Below are 27,393 nucleotides of genomic sequence, written 5' to 3' on the forward strand. Positions count from 1 at the left end.
GGCTGGAGTCTCAGGATCTGGGTGCTCCCCTGGCTGGAGTCTCGGGAGCTGTGGGCTCTTCTGGGGCCCTAGTTAGAGTCACGGGAGCCATGTGTTTTCCTGAGACCCTGGCTTGAGTTTCGGGAGCTGGGTGCTATCTGGGACCCTGGCTGGAGTCTCGGGAGCTGTGTGCTCCCCTGGGACCCTGGCTGAGTCTCGGGAACTGTGTTTTCCTGAGACCCTTGCTGGAGGCTCAGGAGCTCTGTGCTCCCCCCTCAGGTCCTGGGTGCTCCATTTTTGCTTGTGGTCTTACCCCTGAGAATAGCCTCTGGTTCAGACAGTGTTTCCTGCAGACCACCTTCAGGGATGCGCCACACCCGGATTTTGGCATCTTCTCCAGCTAAACGAGAAGAAAGCAATGAGAACAGTGATGGACATAGGACAGTACAGTGAAAGAGTGGGACAGATGGTCCAGGTTCACAATCCCCCACAGAAAACATTCCTGACACAACCTAAGACTTAACAGTCTAGACTCAGCTTGCTGGGTCTAGTATTAGATATATTTAATCCCAGTACTAAACAGCATGGCAGAAAAATCACTCCCAACTGCGAGAAGCACGACAGATATCTTTCCCAACCTCAAGAAGTGTTATAAAAATACCACTTCCAACCCTCAGAAGCATAACATTCCTAACAAACATCCTGCCTGTTCTGTGAGAAAATGTTAAGATTGTTTCTCTGTTAATTGTACGTGAGGGATTTATCTGCAAATAGAGGACTCTGTAAAATTCTCTCATGTTAAAGTGCTCACCTCTCCCCATCCTATGCATTTAGAATGTTTCAAGTTAAGCAGGATCAAGCAGACTGGAGAGACATGCCACCATCTTGGGCTGGTAGAATGAATTCACAGAAGTCCCATGGTGCTCTCTTCACAACAGCCTTGTGCCCTGTTGGCCTTCCCTGTTCATTGTTGCCTGCCGTTATCTAGTCCAGTCCAGTCCAATCCTTGTTCTGTCTTGTGCCGCCCTGGCCAGGCCTTGTCCTTGGTTCAGCTTGTACACAACCAATCCCCAGGCCGACCCTGCATCCACTCTCCAGCCTGTGCCCAGTATCCAGTCCTCAGCTTCCAGCCTGTCTTTGCCATAATGTCCAGCCTGTGCCTGACCTCAGTTCCTGCCTGTGCCTCCCCTGTCTTGTCCAGTCTCTCCAGCCTTGTCCAGCCTCATTCAGCCTGACTTACCTTGACCATGATGTTCAGCTGAAGAAGCCAAGCCCTACAAGCCCCTAGAACCCAAGGGCTCTACCTGCGAGGAGGGGGCTAGTGAGGCAGAAGAGAAGCCCAAGCCTTGCCCTGTGATCTTTCTCTACTCCTGCGGGGGTGAATCCAGCCTGCTCCCACAGGACACAGACCCTAAAAGTAGAGCCAGTTTCTTGCTGCTCACGCCCTATGACAATTCTGACGCATGTTTTGTCAATTTTCCATTCTATATGCAGATATTTGGGATGGTATGGTACATTCACAATAATCCTGAAGTGTCAGTCTATACCTCTTCAGCCAGCCTTGCCCACTGCTGGCTATAAAATTTGTTTGGCAGTTATGGTCATCTGATAACATTAATTTGTTTAAAGATTTAACTACTGAATCTTATAATCTTATTGTTTAAAAATGTTATTTTATATTGCAGGAAACACACAGTCCATCAACTCACAGATTAAATGGCACTCTTTTGAGATCGAAAGCCAGATGCCAAAATAGTCTAATGTGGAGGAGCTGGCAGATAGGAAGAGGGATATAGGATGTAAAATAATTACATCTATTTACCCAGGGATTATGGAAATGAAATGTGGTGCGGGTCCACCCGATCATCTTGTGCAGACGTGGAACGATGAACTCTCTGTTCAACTGCATGGTACTGAGGATGGAAACCACATCTGGAAATCGCTCCTAAAACGCTCGGAATTAAAGGTTAGGACAGGGGTTCCCAGCCCTTCAGGGGACATGGGCCCCTTTTCAGCTTCAAAACGTTTCACAGACCCCCCCCCCCCCCCTTTCATTTTTCCTTGCCATTCCAAAAGAAATAATGATGCGCACTCCAGATGTATAAAACTGATCTGGACTGAATACGCAGAGGGGGCAATTTCCAAAGCTATTTAAAAACTGCCCTCATATTTGAAGACCGAGGCCTTTTCCACCTTCCAGTCCAGCTGCAATGGGGAAAAGGGAGCAACTTGGCATGACGCGGCAGAAAATGAAACCAAAGGGACAGCGGGGGAGGGGGGGGAGAGCCAGGACTTTTCTAGCTGTGCACTTTGCATCTGTTTTGGAATTAAATCCCTGCATGGACTTTCCCTCCCCCAAACCTAATCCTGCTCCTTCCCCCCTCCCCCGCTGGTAAAACTCTGCTGCTGTTCACGGCGTGGGCCCAGCAATTTCCAAAAAGGCCTTTTTACATTGGTAAACAGGTGTTTACCCACATAAGCTTTGAAATGTCCTCTCCCTGAAAACTGACTGCCCCTTTTTTAACCCACTTTTCTTTTATGATTCTTACAAACACATACAGAGAACACGAGAGTCACAAAATAATTTAGGTTTTAGAAAAAGCAAACCAATGGCCTGCTTTTCAAAGGGAGGAAGGCTTGTGAGATCTCCATGTCCGACCGAGTCCCCCAAGAATAACTTTGGTGATTAATGTCATAGCCACACCTGGCTGTTGTCCTGTCCTTCGTCCTCCTTGATCCCTGGTGGCCCCCCTTTCCCTTCTTCTCTCCTGATCCGTGGTGACCCTCTATCCCTCCCTCTCCTTCTACCTCTGTCCAGCGTGATTCCCGGGGGTCCTCTCCTTCTCTCACTCCCCTTGACCAGGCCAATCATGGATTCCTGTCTCCCTCTCCGTCATTCCGGCCTCATTCCTTCTCTGCTCTCTTTTTCCCTCATGCTGTCAACCCCAGTTCCATTTCCTCGGAGCCATCCTACTCACTTTTTGGTGCAGCTCTCCTCTCACTCTGCGAGACTGCTGGCAGTAGTGGGAAATGTTTTCCTCAGTGTGCGGCAGAGGCTGCACCGATTCTGACCGCCGCATCGCCGCCAAAGCGCAGCAGTGGGGTTTATGGTCCCTGAGGGCTGCAGCCCATCCCTCTCTTCCCCCACCTCCGCTAACCGTGCGGCAGTGCGGTTCGAGGCTTCCAGATGGGTTTGAACAACCCCTTCTCTGTCGCTCCCCCTCCTGGTCTGCAGCAACATGGGACCAGGTTTTATTTTGGGGGCCATAGCAGGCTCCACCCTCACTCTCCTGGCCTGTGGCAGCAGCTCAGTTAATCCCAGGGAGCAGCAGCCCGCTCATTTTCTCCCAAGCTCGGATGGCCTTCTGGAGGATCTCCCGGGATGCTCATGGACCCCAGGCTGGGAGCCTCTGGATTAGGGTATTGAACCATTCCTACGGGTTCCTGATTTTCTTTCATTAGATCAGCTCTCTAAGGTGAATTTTCGAAAGCTGAGAACGTAAAAGCTAGCACTTACCCATGTAAAGTAGCATATCTGCGAGTATATAGTTTTTTAGAAGCCTCAACATTGACAGGTAAATCACATGCAAGTTAATTTGCGCATGTAAAAGACGAGGTAAGCCATGGGTGTTCTGAGGAAGGGGCCAACATTTATGCAAGTAAATGGTAATCTTATAAGCAATTTACTGCTGCTCAGTATCAGGAGTAAGTGATCATAAACTTCTTAGAAATGAAAAAATGATTGGGTGAGGAGTCTGGGTGAAATGGGCCGAAGAGCCAGGAAGGTCTTCATGAGCTGCAGATGGGCTGAGTCAACTGGCAGACTTATTGGTAAATCTGGCTAGTTCATTGCTGCACACGTTAGAAAATCCCCCGATTTATGCATGTAAAAGCCAATTTACGGGTGTCACAAGTGTAAAATCCATATTCCTTTAAAATTTGACATAAAAAACCCGAATGTATCATTTGCCAGATATGAAGCGCTTTTTAGACTTATCTGGCTAAGTAGTTTTTTAAGACATACTCATCTAAGTAGGCCTTTCCGGATTTATCCGGCTATCAGGTCGATACAGTAACATTGAGTTAAAGATTCCCCGTCTGTAACGTGCTGGGAGCGCACAATACAGACGAGTAAGGCCATTCAGCGATACAGTCTCCAGTTTCATGCGTCCTTAGCGCTTCCTAAACCCTTTCCTAAACCCTTTCCGCACCCAGCATGTAAATGAACGAAAAAGCTGTATAATGAAGGAATTAGCTATTCCACTGCGATACTGTAACGGGCGCTAATATTATCTCCTCCGTAACCCGCTGTTCTGCCGCGGCCTTAACCTGCTAGTTTACTGCCTCCCCCTAGTAGGAGTTAGTGTAGTGTAGTGTAAAAACATTGCTTACCCGCCCTGGTCCCGTCCGGTCCCCTCCTCCCGAAGCAAAAAAAAAACAAACGAAAAAGTAGCAAGGCTCGGGCCTGCTACGGTAAGTGTATAAGTGTAAAAAACAAAAAACCTGGGTGCGCTGGTACCTGTCATTTCAAATGACATTTGAAATGACAGGCACCAGGAAGTTTAAAAAAGTGTAAAAAACAAAAAACCTGTGTGTTATATAAAAAAATAAAAAAATGTTAAATACCTGTCGGAGGGCCGTGGGTCCAGGCGGCCGGTGGGCAGCCATCAGCGGCATCCGGTAGTCCCTTCTCCCGATTTCGCACGGGCGGGTCGGCAGCGGGGGGGGGGGGGGGGCGGGCAGCCATCAGCAGCATCCGGTAGTCCCTTCTCCCGATTTCGCACGGGCGGGTCGGCAGCAGCGGGGTCCGGGGGGCAGCAGCAGCAGGATCCAGCGTGTTCGATCGGGCAGGCAGGTAGGTGGCAAAATAAAGATGGCCGCCTGCACGGGAAAAGCGTGCAATTGGCCGCTGAAGACGTGACGTCACGACGTTTGGCGTCACGGGGTGTGACGTCACGTCTTCAGCGGCCAATTGCACGCTTTTCCCGTGCAGGCGGCCATCTTTATTTTGCCACCTACCTGCCTGCCCGATCGAACACGCTGGATCCTGCTGCCGCTGCCCCCCGGACCCCCTGCTGCCTACCCGCCGCTCCCGGATCCTGCTGCCGCCCCCCCGGTGCCGACCCGCCCGTGCGAAATCGGGAGAAGGGACTACCGGATGCCGCTGATGGCTGCCCGCCCCCCCCCCCCGCTGCCGACCCGCCCGTGCGAAATCGGGAGAAGGGACTACCGGATGCCGCTGATGGCGCCCCCCACCCCCCCCACTGCCGACCCGCCCGTGCGAAATCGGGAGAAGGGACTACCGGATGCCGCTGATGGCTGCCCGCCGCCCACCGGCCGCCTGGACCCACGGCCCTCCGACAGGTATTTAACATTTTTTTTATATAACACACAGGTTTTTTGTTTTTTACACTTTTTTACACTTTTTTACACTTCCTGGTGCCTGTCATTTCAAATGTCATTTGAAATGACAGGTACCAGCGCACCCAGGTTACTGTATAGGCGCTGTTACAGCGCCTATACAGTAAAATGGGTTGCGCGGGCATAACCCTTCCCTAACGCTTCACAGCCGCGGCATGCATTTGCATGCAATTAGAGGAGAGTATCGGGGAGTTAGTGAAGAGAACTGTGGGTGCGGGGAGGAAGGGTGCACCTGACACTGCCGCACTGTTTTTACCGCGGCCTTACTGTATCGAGCCGTATGTAAGATAGCCAGTTAAGTAAGATAGCCAGTTAAGTCTAAAAAAAAGCACTACTATCCAGCTAAGTCTAAAAAGCACTATATATCTGGCTAAATCAGATAGCTGGATTAGTAGCACTTTTCAGACTTACCTGGCTAAGTAGTGGCTTTACCGCTACTTAACCGGATAAATCGGAACTTAATCCAGATAAGTCTGAATATGCGTGGCTTGTTTGTGCACCTATGTACTGGTATATTTATTTATTTTTGTTTTGCTATACCAACATTCAATTCAGAATATCACATCAGTTTACACAGAACAGAATTGTCATCAAATACACTTTTGAGGACAGAATATAATAAACTAGCCGTTAAGCCCGTAACAACGGGCTACATTAACCTTTTTTTTTCAGTCCATTTCCTTATCCCTCATTCTCCCTCCCCCCCTCCCCTCACTCTCCTCCCCCTCCCCCTCAGTCACTCTCTCCCCTCCCCCCTCCTCCACTCTCTCCTCCCTCCCCTCAGTCACTCTCTCCTCCACTCTCTCCTCCCTCCCCTCAGTCACTCTCTCCTCCCTCCTCCCCTCCCCTCAGTCACTCTCTCCTCCCTCCTCCCCCTCCCCTCAGTCACTCTCTCCTCCCTCCCCTCATTCACAACCCCTTCGGATGGCGCAGACGGAAGATCTCTGGGGGAGGTCCCTCCCTCCCGCGCGCGCGCAGCCGCTGCTACTGCTCGTGCTCCTCGCCGCGCCATTTTGGTTACTGGCAAGCTCTGACCGACGTGCTGCCCGCTCATGCGCGGTAGAGTTGGTCTCTACTGCGCATTTGCGACACGTCGGTCAAGCTTCATTTATCTAGTAGATAGTTAAAACATTAAATATCAAATTAAATATCAAATTAAAAAACAACATAGATTAAAAATTAGACCTATATAAACAGGAACCTATTGCTCTAAAACATTCTTTGTTTCTAAAGAAAAAAGGAAATTATAGAATGGGGATGTTACACATTAAATTTGTTGGGGGAAAGCTTTAAAAAAAAGCCAGTTTTAAGGCTTTTTCTAAAAGGAAGATGTAGATCTTAGAGAAGATGGTAGAGAGTTCCATAAATTAGGACCTATTATAGAAGCAGCCCCTTTCCTAGTGGCTGTTTTGTGAATTTCTTTGTTGGAAGGAATTGACAGTAACCCCGTGTCTGCTGAACAGAGATTTCTAGTGGAAATACATTGATAAAGGGGTTTTTGTAACCAAGAGGAGTAATCATTATATAAAGCTTTATGAACAAGCATAATGATCTTGTACTGTGACCTGAATGAAATGGGAAGCCAATGTAACTGCTTAAGAATTGGTGTAATATGTTCAAATTTTCTACAATTTGTTAAGGATCTTGCAGCAGCGTTTTGTAGCAACTGAAGGGGTTTAATGGTGGCCGCCGGCAAGCCTATTAAAACGGAGTTGCAATAGTCTAATTTTGTGAAAAGTAAGGATTGTAGAACTGTTCTAAAGTCTGGGGGGTGAAGTAAAGGTTTTAGTTTTCTCAGAATTTGAAGTTTATAGAAACCTTCTTTAATTTGATTTTTAATGTGAATTTTAAAGTTCAACTCCTTATCTAAGGTGATCCCAAGGTCCCGAACTGACGTAGATATTTTAGATTTGAGCAATACTGTGGAATCTATGGAGGGTGGTGGTAACTTGTTGGACAAAAGAAGAAACTCTGTTTTATTCTGATTAAGGGACAGCGCCATTTGAGATAGGATGTTGTTTATATCAAACAGATCTAGTTCCCATTGAGAAAATGTATTGTTGATGTTGTCTTTAATTGATAGCAATATTTGAACATAGTCAGCATAAAGGAAGTATGAAAGGCCTATTTTATTAAGATTGTGGCATAAAGGGAGCATGTAAATGTTGAAGAGGGTAGGTGAGAGGGAAGAGCCGAGGAGACTCCTTGTGGAAGAGGTATGAGATCTGAAGTTTTGTTATTCTAAGATACCTTGAAGGATTGATTAGAGAGAAAAGAGTAAAACCATTGCAGGATATTACCATTGATACCAATTTCTTTTAGTCTATGGAGAAGTATCTTGTGATTGACCAAGTCAAACGCAGCAGAGATGTCCGAAAGAATCAAGATAAAAGAGGTTCCTTTGTCGAATCCACGATGGACTGTATCAATCAGAGTAATTAGTAACGATTCAGTGTTACGGCCTTTCTTAAAGCCATGTTGAGCAGGTAGAAGAATGTTTTGGTTCTCTATGAATTCCGAAAGTTGTAAATTAACTATTTTATCTATAATTTTAGTAAGGAAAGGTAAAATGGAGATGGGCCTGTAATTAGATAAAATTGATGGATCCAAATGTGGCTTTTTTAGAACTGGTTTAACAACCGCACATTTAAGTGAATTTGGAAGGAAACCTTGTACGAGAGAAAGGTTAACAATATCTGTGATGGGTCTAGCTAAACAATTTGGAATTAGCTTAGGATTTTTTATTATACTTGGCGTATCGTTTGCATGCAGGTTATAAAATACTGGAGCAACCTTACGTGCACCCATATACGTTCGTATACGGGCATGCGTGAGCAGCTTTGAAAGTTATCCTCTCTGTCTAGCTATGGGCGCTGGAGGAAATCCAGACATCACAGAGCACAAGTGCATGCGTGTTGGACTTAAAAGAACTTGAGCTGGTGGGCTGCTGTGGGGAAAGGCAGAAGTTTTGTCTCTGATACAAGTGGAAACAGTGAGCAGAAAAAGCTTGCCTGCTCTCCCAAGCCCCCCCGCAGAGGATTCAGATTTGTCCTCAAGGATTTATAAGGGGTTGCTGGGAACAAGAGTGTGCTCTTGGTAATCTGAGGGCTGAGGACCAAGCCAAGCTTTGAACCCACACACCCTGCCTCGTTCTGCACCTTGTTCTGCACCTGTGAACCTAGAACCTAGAAACCCTAGTTTGTTTTATATCTGTGATGCCTGTTAGGTGAAGTAACAAATTCTTCTGTTAATCTAATCTGAATTGAACTGAACTGTAAATTGCTTTCTGAATCTTCCTAAATTAATTCTAAACCTGAATTTTCTTGTTAACTGTGGAGAAGGGACCTGTAATCTGATGCCTAACCCTGTAAATGTAAGCCGGGAGGTACTTGCTTTTTGTTAAAATGTATCCTTAAAATCAAGCCCAGATGTGAAATCCTGGAATGGAGTGGCTTTCATGCAGCTGGCCCCAATAACCTGACAACTTGCCCAAAGATTCAGAGGTTTTGGTGGAAGGTTATTGCATCTCACATAACGGGACATGGGATAACTCCTTAGTGGGGAGGAGGGGATGCCTGCCTTGGCCCAGTGTAAAGGGCACGATCTCTCAGATGATGCTGACAGCTTGATTTCCAATTACTATATTCCGAACGCCAACCCCTCCCACTTTATGTTATGATTTTGAAGTGTAGAAGTGGATTCTTGGGTAGTGCGGTGATGGACACGCCCATGGGGAGGAGCCCCGTGAGGAGCCGCAATACTAGGCTAGACTCGATACACGCAAACTCAGAGAATTTGTATTTATTATACAGCTCGGTGGTACCTCCCAGAAGGGGCAGCAGTGAGGTAACTTAGTAGAAGCAGTCCAGGGGTCCTCAGCAGAGGAGACCAGTCCCACACTCGAGTAGATGGTAGGCAGCGCAGAGTAGAAGAGGAAAGTCCCGGAAGCAGACTGAGTGCTGAAGCAGAAGGTGAGACAGACTGACAGGGTTAGTTTCTCACTGAAGTAGATAGCTGTATTGATGAAAATCCTGGCAGGCAGAAGTAGATCAGAAAGGCACCAGAGTAGGGAGAGCAGGCCCTCGAGGAGCGAGTACCCGATGTCCCAGATTGGTACCTGTAAGAGAGCATAAGGGCCCCCGAGGAGCGGGCATCCAGGTTAACGATGAATTACCCCGAAGGGCAGAGAGAAGGCTTCCTGCGGCAGCCAGGAAGCGGTAGAGCAGCTTACACCGGAAGCAGTCCAATCCTTGCTAACTCAGTTTGTTAGCAAACGAAGGGCAGGCTAAATACCCGGATGTCATGACGTCACTCAGAGGGGACGCCCCCGAGGTTCCCGCCATGACGTGGATAAAGACATGGGTGGCGTGCGCACCCTAGGAGCCCTCAGGAAATCCATGGCAAACACCGTTGCCGTTCCGGGGACGCCGGAGAGAGCGGCATGAAGATGCGGCGGCAGCCATCTTCCCAAGGTTTGAAGAGAGAGAAGGAAGAAAGGTGAGGCACAGAGGTCGAAGCCGTCTGAAACCGACGGAAGCAACATTTTACCATTGGAGAAATCAGTTCTTTGAAGTTGCATGTATTGAACACTTTATGTATCTTAGGGCAGAAAGCAGTAAATACTAGGAATGTGCAATTGTTTTGGACGAAATTGCCTAATTCGAGATTGCCTAATTCATCCTGGTTCGGGGACCCCGAAAACCGAAGGAATTTTTCCCAAACTTTCGGGTCCCCACAAAAAACAAAAGCCCGAACCGCGGGAAAAACGAAATTTCCTGCGATGGGCCGAAATCGAAGCCCGAGCCAAAAGATTCGGGCTTTGCACATCTCTGGTAAATACAATGCCCTTGGGGTAAATTTTAGGTTTAGCATTCTCTCACAATATTGCACTTTGTATAATTTGCTTTGCAATGTGGCTTTATTTTTGGCTTCTGCATCATGTAAAGGGTGTGCATGGCTGTTTAACAGGCTGACAGTGGAGGTACAGTATATACTATTTCTGTCTGTTTCTCTAAGAAAGGAGGAGATATAAAAATGTGATGACTTCCTGAATCTTCTGTTGGAGGTTTTTGCTGAATGCATATGACAACAGCAGCCTACTGCCCTGGGTTTCAGTAATATTTGTCAATGCCTTGAAATGTCAGTGAAGTGTCAAGAACTTGATATTCTGCCACCATCTGAACTTCTGATGCCGAAAATAATGCCAGAACTGTCCCCATACACAATCAATATGGCAAGAATGGCCTCAAAGGTCCAGAACTTGCCATGTACCCTCAGCAGAATATGGAAGAGACAGTCTTCCATATTCTGGAAAATATTCTGGAAAAAGCGTGAGCCTTTTATTGCTTTTTAATGCAAACTGTCTGCATGCGAAAGATGTTTTCTTTGGGGAAGCAGTGCCGTCATCCCAAGAGAAGGAAAGGTCATTCTTCTGGCAAGTTCTACACAGTGTGCATACTGGCATCATAAGTAGGAAAACTTTAGCTACAACGGGGCTAGGCAATTCCGGTCCTGGGGTGCCACAAACAGCTCAAATTTTCAGGATATCTACAATGAACATGCATGAGATATCTGTATACAGTGAGGGCAGTGCATGCAAATATACCTCATCCTGAAAACCAGACCTGTTTGTGACATTCCAGGGTCAAAGTTGCCTACACCTGAGCTATAATTTTCATCTGGTGGCCAGGAATAAACGATGAAACTTAACATAACGATGAAGAAATGCAATACATGTAAAACTGTGCGTAATCAGGGAGACTCCCTGGATACGCCATCTCAGCTGGTATTTGGACCACTGGTTCACTTGGTAACTTCAGCAGTCAACAGCTGGATTTCATTAGCAGAAGGAAACCACAGCATGGCATTTCCTTCAGGCCAGAATTTACTAGCCTCATACTTTGTATTCCACCAGTGCAACCTGTGAGACCACTCTCCTTCTGCTTCTAATATCATTGCGACTCTGCGTGAGATCCCCAGCGGCAAAAGGAGCAAAGGCTGCCCCAGTGATGAATCTGGACCTGGGAGATATGCTTGGATGGCCAAGGGTAGACGTAATTGGCTCCCTGTCAGGATACTGTGGTTCTGGCTCTCGGTGAGAGATTTGGGCAGGTCAGGGGCAGCCTTGTCAGGTGTTGGATCCAACAATGTGGCAAGCGTAAGCATCCTTGAGTCTGCAATCGACACCACTCTGAAAGAAGTCTGGAGCGCTAGAATGAAATGCCCTCCAAGGTAAATAACCTTACTTCTGTGGTGCTTACTTTGGCTACTAACTTTGCTGAACAGACTAAAAATGTTGGCCTTTTCATCTGATAAAATCCAGAAGTCTGTGGATCAAGTGGTTGAAATGCAAATGCTTAACTCTGCTTTGATTAATGAAAGTCCTGCAGTGAATCACAAAATAGAAAACTCTATAAAATCTGGAATTTGAGGTTCATGTATTTTTCAGTACTGGAAAAATGTGCTGCCCGTGGATTTATTCAAGAGATATTAGCACGAGTATTACAGTTACTAAAGGAAGCCACCCTACCTATTGCTACGGCTGACTATTTGCTTTATTTTGAGGGTAAAATCTCACCTGAGGCTCTAGGAGCTTGAACATTGGTTAACATAACACAAGAGTCGCAACTTAATGATGAAACTGATCTGGGGAAAGCTACTTTGCTTGTTACTTTCATATTTAGCACCTGACAGAAAATTAATTTTGAAGTTTCTCTTTAAGAAAACAGGATTTATTGTTTTTTTGAATCAGAAAATTAGGGGTTTTCCAGATCTAGCCCGTGGTATGCAAGTCGGGTGGAAAAATTTCATAGATTTTCATTAGGAAGTAATTCAAACCGGGGCAATGTTTTTTTATTTAAAGTACCCTTGTAAACACTGAGTTACTTACCAAGATGCTGTTTATACTTTCTTTTGATCCAGAGCTTTTCTTAAAAATAAGGTCAATACTGATGAATCTGGCAAGTGAGTAAGTTAGCCGCAGCCATGGAATGCTGCTAGTATAGCTTCTTTGTACTCGGCTAAATTTTGTGCAGGGAAAATATTCAAATCTTGGTATTTGGCCACAAAACTCCAAAAGTTACCCAGACAAACCCTTTGAATATTGACTTTATGGTTAAAAGTATGAGAAGTGATGTTTCTAAGCCCTCTTTGTCTAGGTAGTCTTCTTGATATCCTAATATAATTCATATATATATATATATATATATATATATATATATATATATAGAGAGAGAGAGAGAGAGAGATCAGTTAATTGTTCTTTATTTTATTTTTAAATTTTATATGCCACTGATTTCCAAACAAATGGTTCAGCGCCGTTTACAACTATACAGCCATAAAAATCATGATAAGACAATCATTCTATACAACATAACAAACACATTAAAATTAATTAAATGTTTTCATAAAATAAAAAGTCTTCAATTTTCTTCTAAAAATTTTCAAAGCCCTTTCCAACCACAGCTCCACCTCCTTATCTCGTACACTCTTGTCCAGTTTTGCATTTTCTTTATTGAAAAGGTTTTCCTTTTCCTTCTCTTAAGTCTGTTGGGCCTTCTTGAATATCACCTCCTCCATAGGTGGTCACAATGAAGCTATGTGCAAGTCTAGAATTTGATTTTGCGGGAATAGTTCAAAGCAAGTGCTATCACAGTCAAGTGGTAAGAAGACGACCTGGTCAGGATGACATCACATTATGCCACGGTGCAAGACATGGAATTTCAATCATCCTGTTGGATAATGGACTCGTGTCTGAAGAACTGAAGACATTTGTGAAATTAAATCTGATTTGTCAAGCAGTCCTTGTGCTTTTTCAGCCTGAGTGAAATAATCAAGCTGAGTAAATGGTACAAACACCAAAGATTTATTCGAAGAGATCACTTAAGGCAGTCCTTGGGGCACATCTAGCCAGTCAGTGTTTCAGGATATCCACAATGAATATGCATGAGATAGCTTTGCACACAATAGGACCGATGCAATAAAAAGCGCGGAAAGTGGGCGTCCTTTTTCATTACTGGCAGACGGCCAGTTATGAAAACCAACACAGAGTTTACTGGCAGGCGTTAATATCTGAGAGCAAAATGTGTGTCTGAGACACACACTTTTTTTTTTTAATGCGAGTTAAATAGGCGCTAATCCCCCTATTGCATTAAGAGATGGATTAGCGTCTATTTAACCCACGTCCGAGTTATACAGTGCGCTCAGCTGAGCGCACTGTATTGCATCGGCCTCAATGGAAAAAGTGCATGCAAATCTATCTCATACATATTCATTATGGATATCCTGAAAACTTGACTGGTTAGGTGTGCCCTGAGGACTGGCTTCAGAAGCACTGACTTAAGGAGATAGGAAATCAAGTCAGCTAAATTGCACGGCATGTTACACTATGAACTGCAATGGGGAAGTCCAGGGTCGATGCTTATGAACCACTGTCTTAGACTTGCTTAGAGTGCTTACATGTAGAGTGGACTACAGATCTTGAAGTAAGATTTTACTGTTGAGGTGCAGTCATCCAAGACACCATAACAGTTTGAAAAGAATGACTCAGTCTTCATGTAAAATTACAGCTATGGAACAAAGAGGGTACTAGCTATTTTTGCACAGTGCAAGAATATCCAATGGTCAGACTGGTTTTGTCATGCTGAACCTGGAGACCATGAGCCAGAAATATCATCAGAACAACCGATGGTTTCAGCCTCCAAACAGATGCTTTCACCAAGAACAGTGCATACACTATCAAGGCCATCTGAACCATCACTGGATGGCACAACTGTTGAGTCAAATGTACCCAGTTCTCAGTACTGGTCACTGGATACCCACTGGAATGTATCAGGAGATCGTGGTTGTAATGTCAATCCCAGCATTTGAATGGCTATATCTGTCATGAGGAGAGTGGTGTTACGTTCTCATCCTTGTATTTTAGTTCCACTCATTAATAGGCAGGCAGGTAGGCCACAAATGGGCAGAGTGGACAGGCTAAGTGGTCCTTTTCTCCTGACATCTTCTGTGCTTTTATGTTAGGTGACGGGAAAAAATATTAGAGCTCTGAACAAAATGTAACAGATGTACCTAGCTAAGAAGATAAGAAGTTCTATGCTGGGATGGACCCAAGGGACCATCGGGCCCAGCATCTTGTCTCTGACAGTGGCCAATCCAGATCTCTAGGAAGTACCCGGCAGATCCCAAAACGCAGAACCATTTCTTGTTACCCACTCCCAGAGATAAGCGCTGCCTTTCCCCAAGTCTACCAGGCTAGTAATTGTTTATGGACGTTTCTTCCAGGAACTTGTCCAAATACTTTTTAAAAACTCAGCTATGCGAGATGCCTTGACCACATCCACCAGCAACAAACTCTACAGCACCAGTGTGCGCTGGGTGAAAAAATACTTTCTCCAGTTTGTTTTGCATCTGCTACCCCTTAGTTTCATGGATCGTCCCCTTGTCCTTGTACTATCTGAAAGAGTAAATAACCATTCCCTACTTCTCTCTTCCACCCCACTCATGATTTTATAAACCTCTGCCTTAATCCCCTCTCCTCCCCTTTTTTTCATCCCCTTTACCCCTTTTGTCGCCCTTCTCTGTAGCTTTTCTAGTTCCACTTTTAACGATTTTGAGATGAGGCAAGCTGAATGCAATACTCAAAGTGCGGTCGCACCACAGATCTATACAGAAGCATTATGATATTCTCTGTTCTGTTCTCCATTCCTCACCATTTGCTTTTTTAAATGCTGTCGCACGCTGAGCTGAGGATGTCAGCGCCCTGTCCACAGTGACACAAAGCTCCCTTTCCTGGGTGCTGTCTCCTAATACGGTACCCAGCATCGTGGCGGCGGAGGGGCCCTCTCTCTGCAAGCAGCACATGCATACAACGTCAGCCCCTGAAGAAACCCATCCCGTCATGCCGTCAGCCTCACTCACCTTAATACCCAGTGGCAGCAACGTGTATACACATCCTCCACGGTCCTCTATAGCAGACACATATCGAACGTTAACCACAATCCCCTTCAGCACTCGTTTATGCATTGCACTTAGCCCACTGCAATAAGAAGTGTTTGTATTTTATGCACTCTTAGCCGTGCTGACAGACAGACTCCTTACCAACTACAAGACGGTGGAGATCAAAGGGGTCCCAGCAGATATCGGCCACCGCCGAGCTATTCTGGATTGTTGGCATCGAGGTGTCCGGGAGACGGCCTGGCCTGGAGAGCTACAGGCAAGTAAGACAAATAAACTGGGGTTAGAGGGACTTGCCAACTTATTCTGCCCTCACAGACTTTCACACCCCAATCACTTGACACAAGGTTGCCAGAGCAGCGTGCACTGCACCAGCAACACTGAAAAGATGGTCACGCTACACAAATGGGGGGGGGGGGGGGTGTAATTTTATAACAACCTGCGAAACCGAGGCATTTCAGAAATACATAGGTTATGCCAACATTCACAGAGAACTTATGCGCATAAGCTCGCTTTCAAAAGTATCCAAAATAACAGGCAGAAACTTACCAGAAAAAAAATTACGTCTCCCCTGTGCAGAGCGTAACTTGTGCGTGTTAACTTACGTGATACCCTTTTTAAAATCAGAAGTATGGGCATAAATCCCAACTCTGTGCCCCCTACCCCACCTGTGAGTATCTCTCTTTTGGGCGCATAAAAGTATGCGTGAAATTGGATTATGTGCACACTCTTATGTGCCCACACCCTGTGCCATCTATGCAGGTAAACTCGTGTTTCATGTTTGCTAATGGTTCTGAAAGATCAAAATGGTGTTGATTTACCAGAGCAGCGTACACTGTATAGATGGACCCTGAAAAGGCACCGCTTTACTCCTGTACCATGTTCTGAGTGATGAAGGGACGGGAGACACCCCGCTGGCATGCTGCGAGCGCCATCTGCAGGAGGGTAAAGGAAAAGCCTGGCGATTCATTACCTCTAGGACAGCAACTTGCGCTCCGGCAGACAGCAGTGGGAGAGCGACCCGCTGACGGTTCAGGCAGAAGCCATCGCACTCCCCAGGGGTGGTGAGGTTCAGGCCCTTCAGATTGGTGATGTGCAATTCCCGGTGAAGCAGCGTGCCCTGTGCGTGACGAAACTTTGAACTGGGGCCTAAAGCGGAGAATATAAGGAAGAGGAGAGCAGCACCGCAGGGTGAAGGTCAGATCCAGCTCATGTGAGGTGAGTAGGACAGACAGCAAAGAACAATGGCATCTTGACGCAGTAGAGGAAGCACTAAGCACCCAGGAGGAAAAGGAGCAGAAGAAGTTGGGCTAAATATCATTCCTCCTGGTATCAGCCAGCTGTCAGGGCACTGCAGAGGTGAGAAGCTCAGGGGGGGATCAGCCAGCACTGTCAGGACACTGCAGCGAGGGAAGCTTAAAGCTCCTGATATCAAGCCAGAACTCAGGCCACTGCAGAGGGAGGAAGTCCACAGTTCCTAGGACCAGTGACACATAGCTTAAAAAAAAAAAAAAATTATCTATTACTCTATGTTCCAGGAAGTTTCTGGCTGGAGGCTGAACTGGACTGGACTCCTTCCCTCCGTCCGAGCCTGAGCCTTTCATTACCATCTCCTGCCATCAGAATTCAATCCTGGGGCACGTGGCCCTTCAACCTTCATCCTCTCTCTGGGCCCAAGCTCATCACTTTTCTGATCTTCCTAACTTCTGCCGTCCCCATGGAACCGAATCCGAGTCTCCTGCCCAAGGCTACGTTGACAGATCAAGCACAAGCCCCTTAGCATTGTATGTGGAAGTTTTTGCTCGCCCAGGTATTTCTGTTGAATTTTTTTTCCTTTCTGATTTTGTAAAACATTTACGTGCATAAAAGGTGGTATCGTGCGCATAAATGGGTTATCAGAAAACTGCCCTGGGGGGGTTGGGCACATAAGGAGATTTCATGTGCGTTTTTACTCTTCTTGGGGGCAGAGCTGGGGTGAGGAAACCAGTCTCACAATTTTCTAAAGTGTGCGTGGAAATGTACCCGTGCGCACACTCACAGCAGCTCCCAAGCGGGCGTGACCGTGCGTATCCCACTGCTTGCAAACCTCAGCCCTACTCAGGCTGTTAGAAAAATGACCCTCTCGGAGGATAACTGCGTATCATCGCAGCAGCAAGGAGCGTACGTTATGCACCGATTCTCAAGGTGAACCGAGGTGCACAGGTTTCCTTTGAAAATTCCGCCAAGGGGGCGCGCACAAACTCACGCCTGCTCTCTGCAACGTGTTAACGTGCGCGTGCAAATTTACACGGATACCGTTTAAAATCAAGTGCACCTAAATCCAAAGTCCACCCCAATTCTGCCCGCCCAACACCTCTTTTTTATGCACATAAAAGGATGTGGTGAACCTTTTATGCACACAACTCCCAGGCAATTTTATAATAAGCCAACCCATGTAAATAGCTAGAAAAATTCACGAATAAGGGAGTAATCTTGTAAAAAAAATAAAAAAAAGGGCAAATACACACTTAGGTGCCACCAAATTTTAAATGCGAACATACTTGCACAAGTCCTCTCTGAAAATTAACCCATCCAATATTTCTTCAGGGAGAGGGTGGTGAATGTCTGGAATGCCCTTCCGGAGGAGGAGGTGAAGACAAAAACGGTGAAAGAGTTCAAAGGGGCATGGGATAAACACTGTGGATCCCTAAAGGCTAGAGGATGGGAATGAGGCAAAGAGTGCATGGGAGTGACTTGCTGGTCTGGCGGTTACTGTCCTTAACCAAGAAGCCTACTGTTTATGCAACTCCAACATTGCTCTCTGCTTCAACGGCAGTGGGAAAAGAGGTAACGGGGAATTGAACTCTGACAGCAACCAACAAGGGTCCTGACTGACGGTTTGGGAAAGTAAGTAAGGGGTGACCTGTAAGGCACAGCAGATGCTACCATAAGCTTGCTGGGCAGACTGGATGGACCATTTGGTCCTTTTCTGCTGTCACTTTCTATGTTTCTTATCTACTTCAGAAGTTATACCTGCTAAATCATCCACATACGTTTTCCATGAAAGCTTACACTCATAAATCCAAAAGTATGCGCCAAGTCCAAACCTTCCCCAACTCTGTCCTCTGCTTGGTCCAGGTAAACTTATGCGCGAATGTGACATCCGCATGACATCACATTAATACCCGTGTATTAAGAACATAAGCAATTGTCATACTGGGTCAGACTAAAGGTCCATCAAGCCCAGGATCCTGTTTCCAACAGTGGCCCATCCAGGTCACAGGTCCCTGGCAGCGCCCCAAAGGGTAGGCAGGCAATGTTGTAAAAGGCCATGTCTGTCCCCTTGAAATTTCCTGCCCTGTCTTTAGACAAAAGATGTGCTTTTTCAGAGCTGGACACATGAATGGTCTGATTCACCAAGGCCTTTATCCCATTCTGTGCCCAGAGGGGGAAAAAAAAAGCTTTAGTGAATCAGCGCAAAGTTGTCTGCAGGCTTACACCCAGGCTTCCTGTTCTGTGCTACACAGAGCAGACGCGACAAGGATCCAGGAATTCCCAACCTCGAGGGATGGAGAAAGGAAGCAGAACTCCGAGGGTGGGGCATGGAGAAGAGCAAAGCACAGGAATGCAGGAGCCTCAGGAGCCTGTGCTTGTGAGACAGAGGAAATGGAGGCCATTCACCCTTCACACGGCACCGCCATCTTCTGCAAGGGGCTAGCATCGGCCCTAACCCAGCCCCCTGCCAAAATATCCTCTTGGCAGACCCCCACTTACCCTCCTGTTGCCTGCGGAGGTAGCCCTGCACTAAACAATAATGGTGTGTGACAACGACCCGCCCTCTTCCCCCTTTGAATAAAATATCCCTTTCCCAGTTCAAACCCACCACCCAAAGATACCTCAAACCTTCACCCTCCTCCCCAGACCCCTCCCATCCATAGAATAGATTCCCTGGTGTCTAGTGGCACCCCCATCTCCAGACCCCCCCCTTAGGTAAAAGAAAGTACCTAATAACTTAGTGGCCCACTTTCCAAAACCCAAAACCCCCCATACCTTGAGAAGACATCCTTGGTGTCTAGTGGTGGTCCAGAACACCCCCTCGATTCCGGGCTGCTCGATGTTATTTTCTAAAATGGTGCCAATCTGTGCTTGCTCATATCACATTAGGGGCAAAGGCCTTCTGGAAAATGGCATCGACTGGACTAAGGCCTAAGGGACGCCTGGGGCCCCAGTAGACATTAGGGATTTCATCTAAAGGCATGGGAGGGTCCAGGATTTGGCCACTAGCCCAGTGCTTCTCAACCCAGTCCTCGGGGCCCACCTAACCAGTCAGGTTTTCGGGATATCCACAATGAATATGCATGAGATAGATTTGCGTGCACTGATTCCACTGTATAGAAATCTCTCATGCATATTCATTGTGGATATCCTGAGAAACCTAATGGCTGGGTGGGCCCTGAGGACTGGGTTGAGAAGAGCAGGGACATTTTTTAAGGAAGGGGGGGTTTCAGAGGTGGGGGTGGGGTCCACTAGACACCAGGGACTACTTCGAATGTTGAGGAGAGGGCAGGGGGCAGGATTTGGAACCCGGGGGGGGGGGGGGGGCGCGTGGTGCTATTTATTTCAGGAAGAGGGGTTTGGGTGGGGTTCGGGGCATCTGAAAGTAATTTATATATATTTTTTTTTAATGTGGGTCTGCCTCAACAGGCATTGGGTTTAGGCTGGGTGTTTGTCTTCCAAGACCCCCGGAGGGTATTTTTACACTTTGGAGGGGGAGGTTAGGGCCTTTGCTGGCCCTTTAAATGTTGTCCTGGACCTCCAGGATATGCATTAACATCCCAATGCTCTGGCAGAAAAGTTAGCTACACCTTTTGCTTTGTAGCTAACTTGCTAGGAATGAATGCGGCTTGTGTGTTTTTTTGGGCAAATTCATTTTACTTGATTTACCTAGGAATGAGCTGCTTTGCATGCAATTTTCAAAAGTTAAGCAGGCAAATCACATGCAAAACAGCTCATCTTAACAAGAGCATGTTTGGGGGTAAACAGTGTTATTTGGGGGTAAACAGTGTTATTTGCATGTTATACCCTTATTGCAACTTAATAAAGAGGCCCCTTTATTAGGAATTCTGTGATGCTCTGATGAGACAATCTTTTGATCCAAAATGTCAGACTGTGCAAAAGGTACAGATTGTAAATTATATTCCACAAAACAATCTCATAGGTCCTAAAACTTTTGGATATACATTTACGCAAGCTCTTCGTTACTATTTTTATACTGCATATATTTTTATATTTGCAGGCCAGCAGGTGTGTCGCTCACAGCCTGTGTTAAAACAGTGGAGCTCTACATGGAAGATCTGCCGCCAACAATCTCATCACAGCCTGGCAGCCGTCCATGTCTATCTTTTAACGAAATCCACTGGAACCAAGTGTGTGTGAGCAGTTCCAGAGTTTTAACAACAGCTGCTGCAGCATGGACTTAGCTCCTCCTTCACGCGCTGGAAGCCTAATGCGTTGTAGGATGAATGGCAGCAGGTATGTGGGAACTAGCAGCTCCATAGGTAGAGGAATGTCCCTGTGAGCTCCTACAACCAGCAGCGTTCGGCTACATCATGAGCAGATGAGCCCTGGGGCCTGGAGTGAGAGCAGCACTTCTAGCTGATAAGAATAAAGCAATAACTTTTGAGTCTGGACGAGATCTCCCAAGCTAGGCCTTGACCAACAGGATATCTCTGCAACCAGCAGAGGAGGTGAGGCAGGGGAAAACAAGGCATTGAGAAATGTTTCAGTTTTACTGCCACATCCTCCTACATCCTGTATATTTGACTAACCTCTCAAATGGATTGTAAGCTCTCTTGAGTAGGGAACTCCCTTAGTAAATGTACCTGTTTGGCATGTGTTAATCATTACTATATCTCTATACCGACTTTTCTGTTTACCTTATCCAGCGCTGTGGACACCAGTAGTGCTGAAGAAAGCTGCTAATAATAATTAAATAAGTAAATACATTAGAATTATGCTTAAAAATCATTCAGCTTCTCATCACGAATGATTTAATTGCTGTTATCTGGGTCACTTTCAAAGGTACTTACCCAGGATGCTCTGCAGGGACTTCTGACTGGGGCTGCTGACAAAACCGCTGGACAGTCCGCTGGTGGTAGAGAGAGAGGGGACCAAGCTGGATGGGGTGGCTGGAGAGGTTAGCGAACTGGCAGGAGAAGACAGGCCACTGGTATCCTGAAGAGCAGGGCAGATCAACATCAGGTTACACAAGACACCTTCCGAAAGGGCAGCTTCCCCCACCTCCATCAACAGGATCGGTCAGTACTGTCTCCTCTTCCCCTTCCCCCGAGCTGCTTCCCCCGCAGACTCATCAGGCCCCACAGATCTCACTGCTTGCCCCTTTGTCTCCTCCCGTCCTCATTTCTACAGACTGGTAGCAGCTCAGAGAATTTCTCGGCATGGACACAGGACACTCACACTCTTGGCCGTCTCTGTGTGCTGCAGGGTCTGTTGCTCTGGCCGGGTACTGAGGCTCAGGCTGCAGGACAGGCTCTTCTGGGGTCTTTTGGCTGGGTTGAGGCTCACCTTTTCCAGCTACGGGAAGAAGCACAGGTGTGTGTCGGCATCCTTTCCATACACGCTTACAGGTAACAGAAGATCCTGAGACATGCGCACAAACTGTGAGCCGGCCTCAAAATGGGGAGCTGTGCAGAACCTCAGCTTGTCCCGCGGTGCTACATGTGAATGTCTCACAGCACTACCTCTGTCTCTCCTGCTGCAGTACCTTTCACTGTCTCACTGTGATGTATCTTTAAGGGTGCAGGGGTTCATGTTTCATTTTGAGGCTGGCTCGGTGGTGCAGTGACCGTGCACTGTCATGAGGGACCTGGATTCAATTCGCACCCTCCCCACCATCGGCTGGGGCTGTTTCAGGGGCAGTGTTCCCAGCCCCTGGTAGAGGGGTTTCAGTTCTCATGCAATGGTGATACCCAGTGGCTGGATTTAGGGCCCATGATTGCAAGGATCCAGAAGGAGCCCCAGTGCCTGGCCCCGGCCAGGGACCGTCACTGTGAGAAATCTAAATAAATATAGAAATAGGAGAAAAAGGAAGAGTCATGGACCAGATCCCAGCCCCATTTCCGATTGGGCTGACAGCGCAAAGGAGCAGGTGGAAACAGATGGCTCAAAAATTATATTTATTTACTTTTTTTTTTTTTACATAATTTTGATAAAGCATAGATTGCAATGAAGATCCAGAGCTTTACCTGCTTATTGCTTCCTGTCCACCAGTCCTGAGCAGACACGGATGATACGTTTCCAGCTGTATCTGGGAATAAGTCCTCATGAAACTCCTGAACGGACTGTAACACACAGACAGACAGTGTGAGAGATAGGGAATGGACTGGCTCTGCATTCTCCATCCCAGGCAGCATGGGCTGGATTGGATTGAACAGAGCAGTGAGCAGGCCTGTGTCAGGAGCATGGAGCCAGGGCAGGGAATGTGAGGTTCTTCCTGGAGAGCAGTGTGCAGGCCTGCGGTGAGGAGCATGGAGTCATGGCAGGAAATTTGAGGTTCTTCCTGGAGAGCAGTGTGCAGGCCTGTGTCAGGAGCATGGAGCCAAGGCAGGGAATGTGAGGTTCTTCCTGGACAGCAGTGTGCAGGCCTGCGGTGGAGCATGGGGTCAGGGCAGGGAATGTGAGGTTCTTCTTGGAGAGCAGTGAGCAGGCCTGTGTCAGGAGAATGGAGCCAGGAGAGGGAATGTGAGGATCTTCCTGGACAGCAGTGTGCGGGTCTGTGGTGAGGAGCATGGGGTCAGGGCAGGGAATGTGAGGTTCTTCCTGGAGAGCAGTGTGCAGGCCTACGGTGAGGAGCATGGGGTCAGGGCGGGGAATGTGAGGTTCTTCCTGGAGAGCAGTATGCTGGCCTGCGGTGAGGAGCATGGGGTCAGGGCAGGGAATGTGAGGTTCTTCCTGGACAGCCGTGGCAGGCCTGTGTCAGGAGCATGGAACTGGGTCAGGGAATGTGAGGTTCTTCCTTGAGAGAAGTGTGCAGGCCTGCAGTGAGGAGCATGGGGTCCGGACAGGGAATGTGAGGTTCTTCCTGGAGAGCAGTGTGCAGGCCTGCGGTGAGGAGCATGGAGTCATGGCAGGAAATTTGAGGTTCTTCCTGGAGAGCAGTGTGCAGGCCTGCAGTGAGGAGCATGGAGTCAGAGTGGGGAATGTGAGGTTCTTCCTGAACAGCAGTGTGCAGGCCTGTGGTGAGGAGCATAAAATTGGGTCAAGGAATGTGAGGTTCTTCCTGGACAGCAATGTGCAGGCCTGTGTCAGGAGCATGGAATTGGGTCAGGGAATATGAAGTTCTTCCTGGAGAGCAGTGTGCAGGCCTGCGGTGAGGAGCATGGGGTCAGGCGGGGAATGTGAGGTTCTTCCTGGAGAGCAGTGTGCAGGCCTGTGTCAGGAGCATGGAGTGAGGGCAGGGAATCTGAGGTTCTTCCTGGAGAGTAGCGTGCAGGCCTGCGGTGAGGAGCATGGAATTGGGTGAGGGATTGTGAGGGTCTTCCTGGACAGCAGTGTGCAGGCCTGTGGTGAGCAGCATGGAGTCAGAGCGGGGAATGTGAGGGTCTTCCTGGACAGCAGTGTGCAGGCCTGCGGTGAGGAGCATGGAGTCAGGGCAGGGAATGTGAGGTTCTTCCTGGACAGCCTGTGGTGAGGAGCATGGAATTGGGTCAGGGAATGTGAGGTTCTTCCTGGAGAGCAGTGTGCAGGCCTGCGGTGAGGAGCATGGAATTGGGTGAGGGATTGTGAGGATCTTCCTGGACAGCAGTGTGCAGGCCTGTGGTGAGCAGCATGGAGTCAGAGCGGGGAATGTGAGGGTCTTCCTGGACAGCAGTGTGCAGGCCTGCGGTGAGGAGCATGGGGTCAGGGCGGGGAATGTGAGGCTCTTCCTGCAGAGCAGCTGACCCCCCCCTCCTTGCCACAAGGATGTGTCCAGAGGAATGTGAAGTCACACTAAAGGCTAAATGCTTTATTTAAAACAACCAGCAGTGGGTCAGAAAGGTTCTGGTCGATCGAATATAGGTTTTCACTGGGGGATGTGCTTGGGTGGAAGAGGAATGTTAAAGAAGAAAGCAGTGGTGGAGGATTTCGGCCCCTGGTGAGGAGGACTGATGTATATTGCAGAGAAGGAAACGTTCACAATTGTTTAGCTGGCATCACTGGCATTTGGGTCATATTTCGTTTGTTGTCATGTCAAACCTCACACTATAGAGCTTATAGGGTCTGCAACCTAGTCAGCTAGGACACTGCTGAAAATGTTCCTAAATCTAGCAGGTTTAACATAGCCTGTTAAGTCCCTCTCTCCACCCCCTCACCAAACAATGCCCCTGGGAACATCCATATTTTGAGCAGCCAAATTAGCTATCCAGGGAAAAGAGATGGCTAATTTTAGCTGTTCAGCAGGAGTCGATTTTCAGGCAGCTGGGTCTAGCTGTCCAGTTTCCACAGTTAGGCAGCTAGAATCGCTGGAAAATGTAACCCTTAATGTTTGTAGATGAGAAAGTCCAGACATTCCTCTGATTCACTTCCCCTACCAAGGGCAGAATGCCCCATGCCAGCTGGAGATGTCCTTACCTTCCGTGGCACCGTGTAGCTGATGGGCACGACAAAGCCGTCTGTAAGCTGCAGGACCCTGACCACCTCGCAGGCCATCACATCCACCGCCAGCTTGGGCACCATGGCCGCACCCCGGGACTTGGTCTCCACCAGACACTGGTTTACTGCAGGGAAACAAAGGCGATGTGGGAGACTGACACTCCAACCCACCGCCCCCTCACGCTGCATAGCATGCTGGGACTTGTAGTTCAGACTTGAAGGAAAATATTGGCAAGCCATGTTCCTTGTGGAAAAACTTGGCCAGAGGAGATGACACATCAGAGCAGCTGTCATTCAACCCAATCTCGAGATCAGTTTGGCAGATTCATTATCTGATTTTCTTCAGTCAGTTTCTCACTACTCTTCTGCTTCTTTCCCTTGTCTCTTACATTTCTCCTTTCCTTTGTTTTTTTGTTTTTTTTTTTACATTGCTCATATTCTCTTTTACTTCCCCAGTTCTGTCTTCTGCCTTTAGGTTCTTGTACTTCTCTCTCTTGACCTTTCATCACCCCTATTTCATCTCCTCTGCCCTCACAGTCAGGATCTCCTGCTTTGCCTATCGGTCCATCCTCTTCTCCTTCCCTCCCACTGCTCCTTCCCCTTTACCTGCCAGTTCAGTAACCCACACTATTCTGAAGATGAGGCTGGCAAATAAAGTTGCCAATTGGCTCATCCAGTCCTGGTTTTACTCCCATAGTATACATGGGTTTGTAGTACAGTATTCCTAGGGAATCTGAACCACAAACCCCTGCATGCAGTGGGGTAAAACCAGGACCGGATCCCCCTGATCTGAAAAAAATGGAGCCCATTGGCAGCTCTACTGCAAATGCAATAGCAAGGACCTGAAATCCTGAGGAATGTAAGCAGGGGAAAGAGTCATGGGAATATGCAAATCCAGTGGCACCCTGAAGTCACAAATCCTGCACTGGGTAGGAGAAGGGTCATGGGAATGCCAAGACTTGCAGGAGACAGGCCCCAAGAATCCATCAACTGGGCAGGAGAGATGACATGCAAAATGCCACAATAAGGCATGAACTCTGGAAAAGCGAGGCTGCTTTGGGTAAAGTCCCAGTAGCAACCAAGGGGCCTCCCCCTGCACAAGGTCATTAAGGAGTTCCTGCCACCATCCTGCATTGCTGCAGGAACATCCTCTGCACGCTAATTCAACTGGAAGGAAGTCAGCTCTTGCTTTCTGAAAGATATTTTTCAAAACTCCTCAAATTTTGACATAAACACTAATCATAGAAACATAAAAGATATTGGTCAGGAGATAAGGACCAGTTAGTCCACCCAGTCCTCCCATGTTTAAGTGCCTCTTATGGTCTCTTCTCCCTCCCATGCCCTGCCACTGAGGTTTCTTGCAGCTGTCCCATGCCTGCCCTTGTGCTCTGGACAGGGCAGTCACTGCCCGCATGACCTCTGTCCCTGGGGGACTATGGCTAGAGGGATGTAGCGGTATAAAGTTTCTCTTACCCTGTGTCAGGGATGGTGTGGCTGTGGACACTTCACAGCAGGTGAGGACGTTTTCTCCCTGAAACATAATACGGAGAGAGTCACCCAGCAGAGAAACAAAGGGCACACCTTCTCGTCTTGTGACCCCGCTACACATTCCGTGCACATCTGGAGGAGATTTTATGCCCACCAGTTTCTGACAAGACTATCGATAGGTTCGGAGAAGATCACGTGGGTTGCAAACGGCGTGAACTATTGCCCTCTCTGATGGAGAATGTCACTGGTTCAAGCTGCCGGCATCACGCTTCGTTTCTCGGAAGTTCTGAGGACAGCTTCCTAGAGCACCTACAGACTGACGCTTTGGCTCAAAGTACAAAACAGCAGCGGTCTCGGGAGGGATGAAGGCCTGGACACCAGGAGAGCAGTGATGTCTCAGTCTAAACAAAAGTATTGGGGGGGGGGGGGCATCAGAGGAGGGAAGCTAGGTGTAGGGGTGGGGGGCAAGCCAAAGTGACCTTTCCACATATTATTCCCAGATCCAATTCTCTACCATCCCTAGTTTCCACTCTCCCATTTACTCCCTGAAATCCTGATATCTCACCTCACACCTGGGTTCCTATGGCCCCATCTCCCTAAGCTCCTAGCTTAGTCTTCCTACCTCTGGGATCTCTCCTTCCCTCACTTTCCAACAGAGCAGAAAGCAGGAAAAGAGGCACCATTGACCAGGCGCTTCTAAAGTACTTGTTCCTCTTCTACCTCAGGTGCCTCCTTCTCTCACATGATTCAGTCAATCAGGGTGCACTGCTTGGTTCAAATAGCTGAGAGCAGGAAGAAGAGACACCAGCAGAGGAACAAGTAATTTAGAAACATTTGACTGCTGGTGTCTCTTTCATGCTCTCCACTGGATCATGGAGGGAGGGAGGTCTTTTTAAGAAGGCCTACAGTGGAAAACAGGGA

The 27,393-nt window shown here is 47.6% G+C and overlaps 1 protein-coding gene across 2 annotated transcripts in view; it reads right to left on the reverse strand.

Moving 5' to 3' along the window:
* The window catches only part of LOC115075806 (mitochondrial import inner membrane translocase subunit TIM16-like), a 497,551-nt gene that overhangs the window by 44,660 nt on the left and 425,498 nt on the right, over positions 1–27,393 (reverse strand). For both annotated transcript variants that reach the window (XM_029576599.1, XM_029576597.1), the window contains exons 11-18: positions 26,458–26,515; positions 24,964–25,109; positions 22,599–22,694; positions 21,811–21,927; positions 21,423–21,567; positions 16,328–16,503; positions 15,499–15,607; positions 293–379 (exon numbers count right to left, since the gene is read on the reverse strand). In XM_029576599.1, coding sequence (XP_029432459.1) covers positions 293–379; positions 15,499–15,607; positions 16,328–16,503; positions 21,423–21,567; positions 21,811–21,927; positions 22,599–22,694; positions 24,964–25,109; positions 26,458–26,515 — 934 coding nt within the window. The remainder of the gene's footprint in view (positions 1–292; positions 380–15,498; positions 15,608–16,327; positions 16,504–21,422; positions 21,568–21,810; positions 21,928–22,598; positions 22,695–24,963; positions 25,110–26,457; positions 26,516–27,393) is intronic.

The sequence above is a fragment of the Rhinatrema bivittatum genome, chromosome 14 (genome assembly GCF_901001135.1).
Source record: "Rhinatrema bivittatum chromosome 14, aRhiBiv1.1, whole genome shotgun sequence".
In the NCBI taxonomy this organism is placed as follows: Eukaryota; Metazoa; Chordata; class Amphibia; order Gymnophiona; family Rhinatrematidae; genus Rhinatrema; species Rhinatrema bivittatum.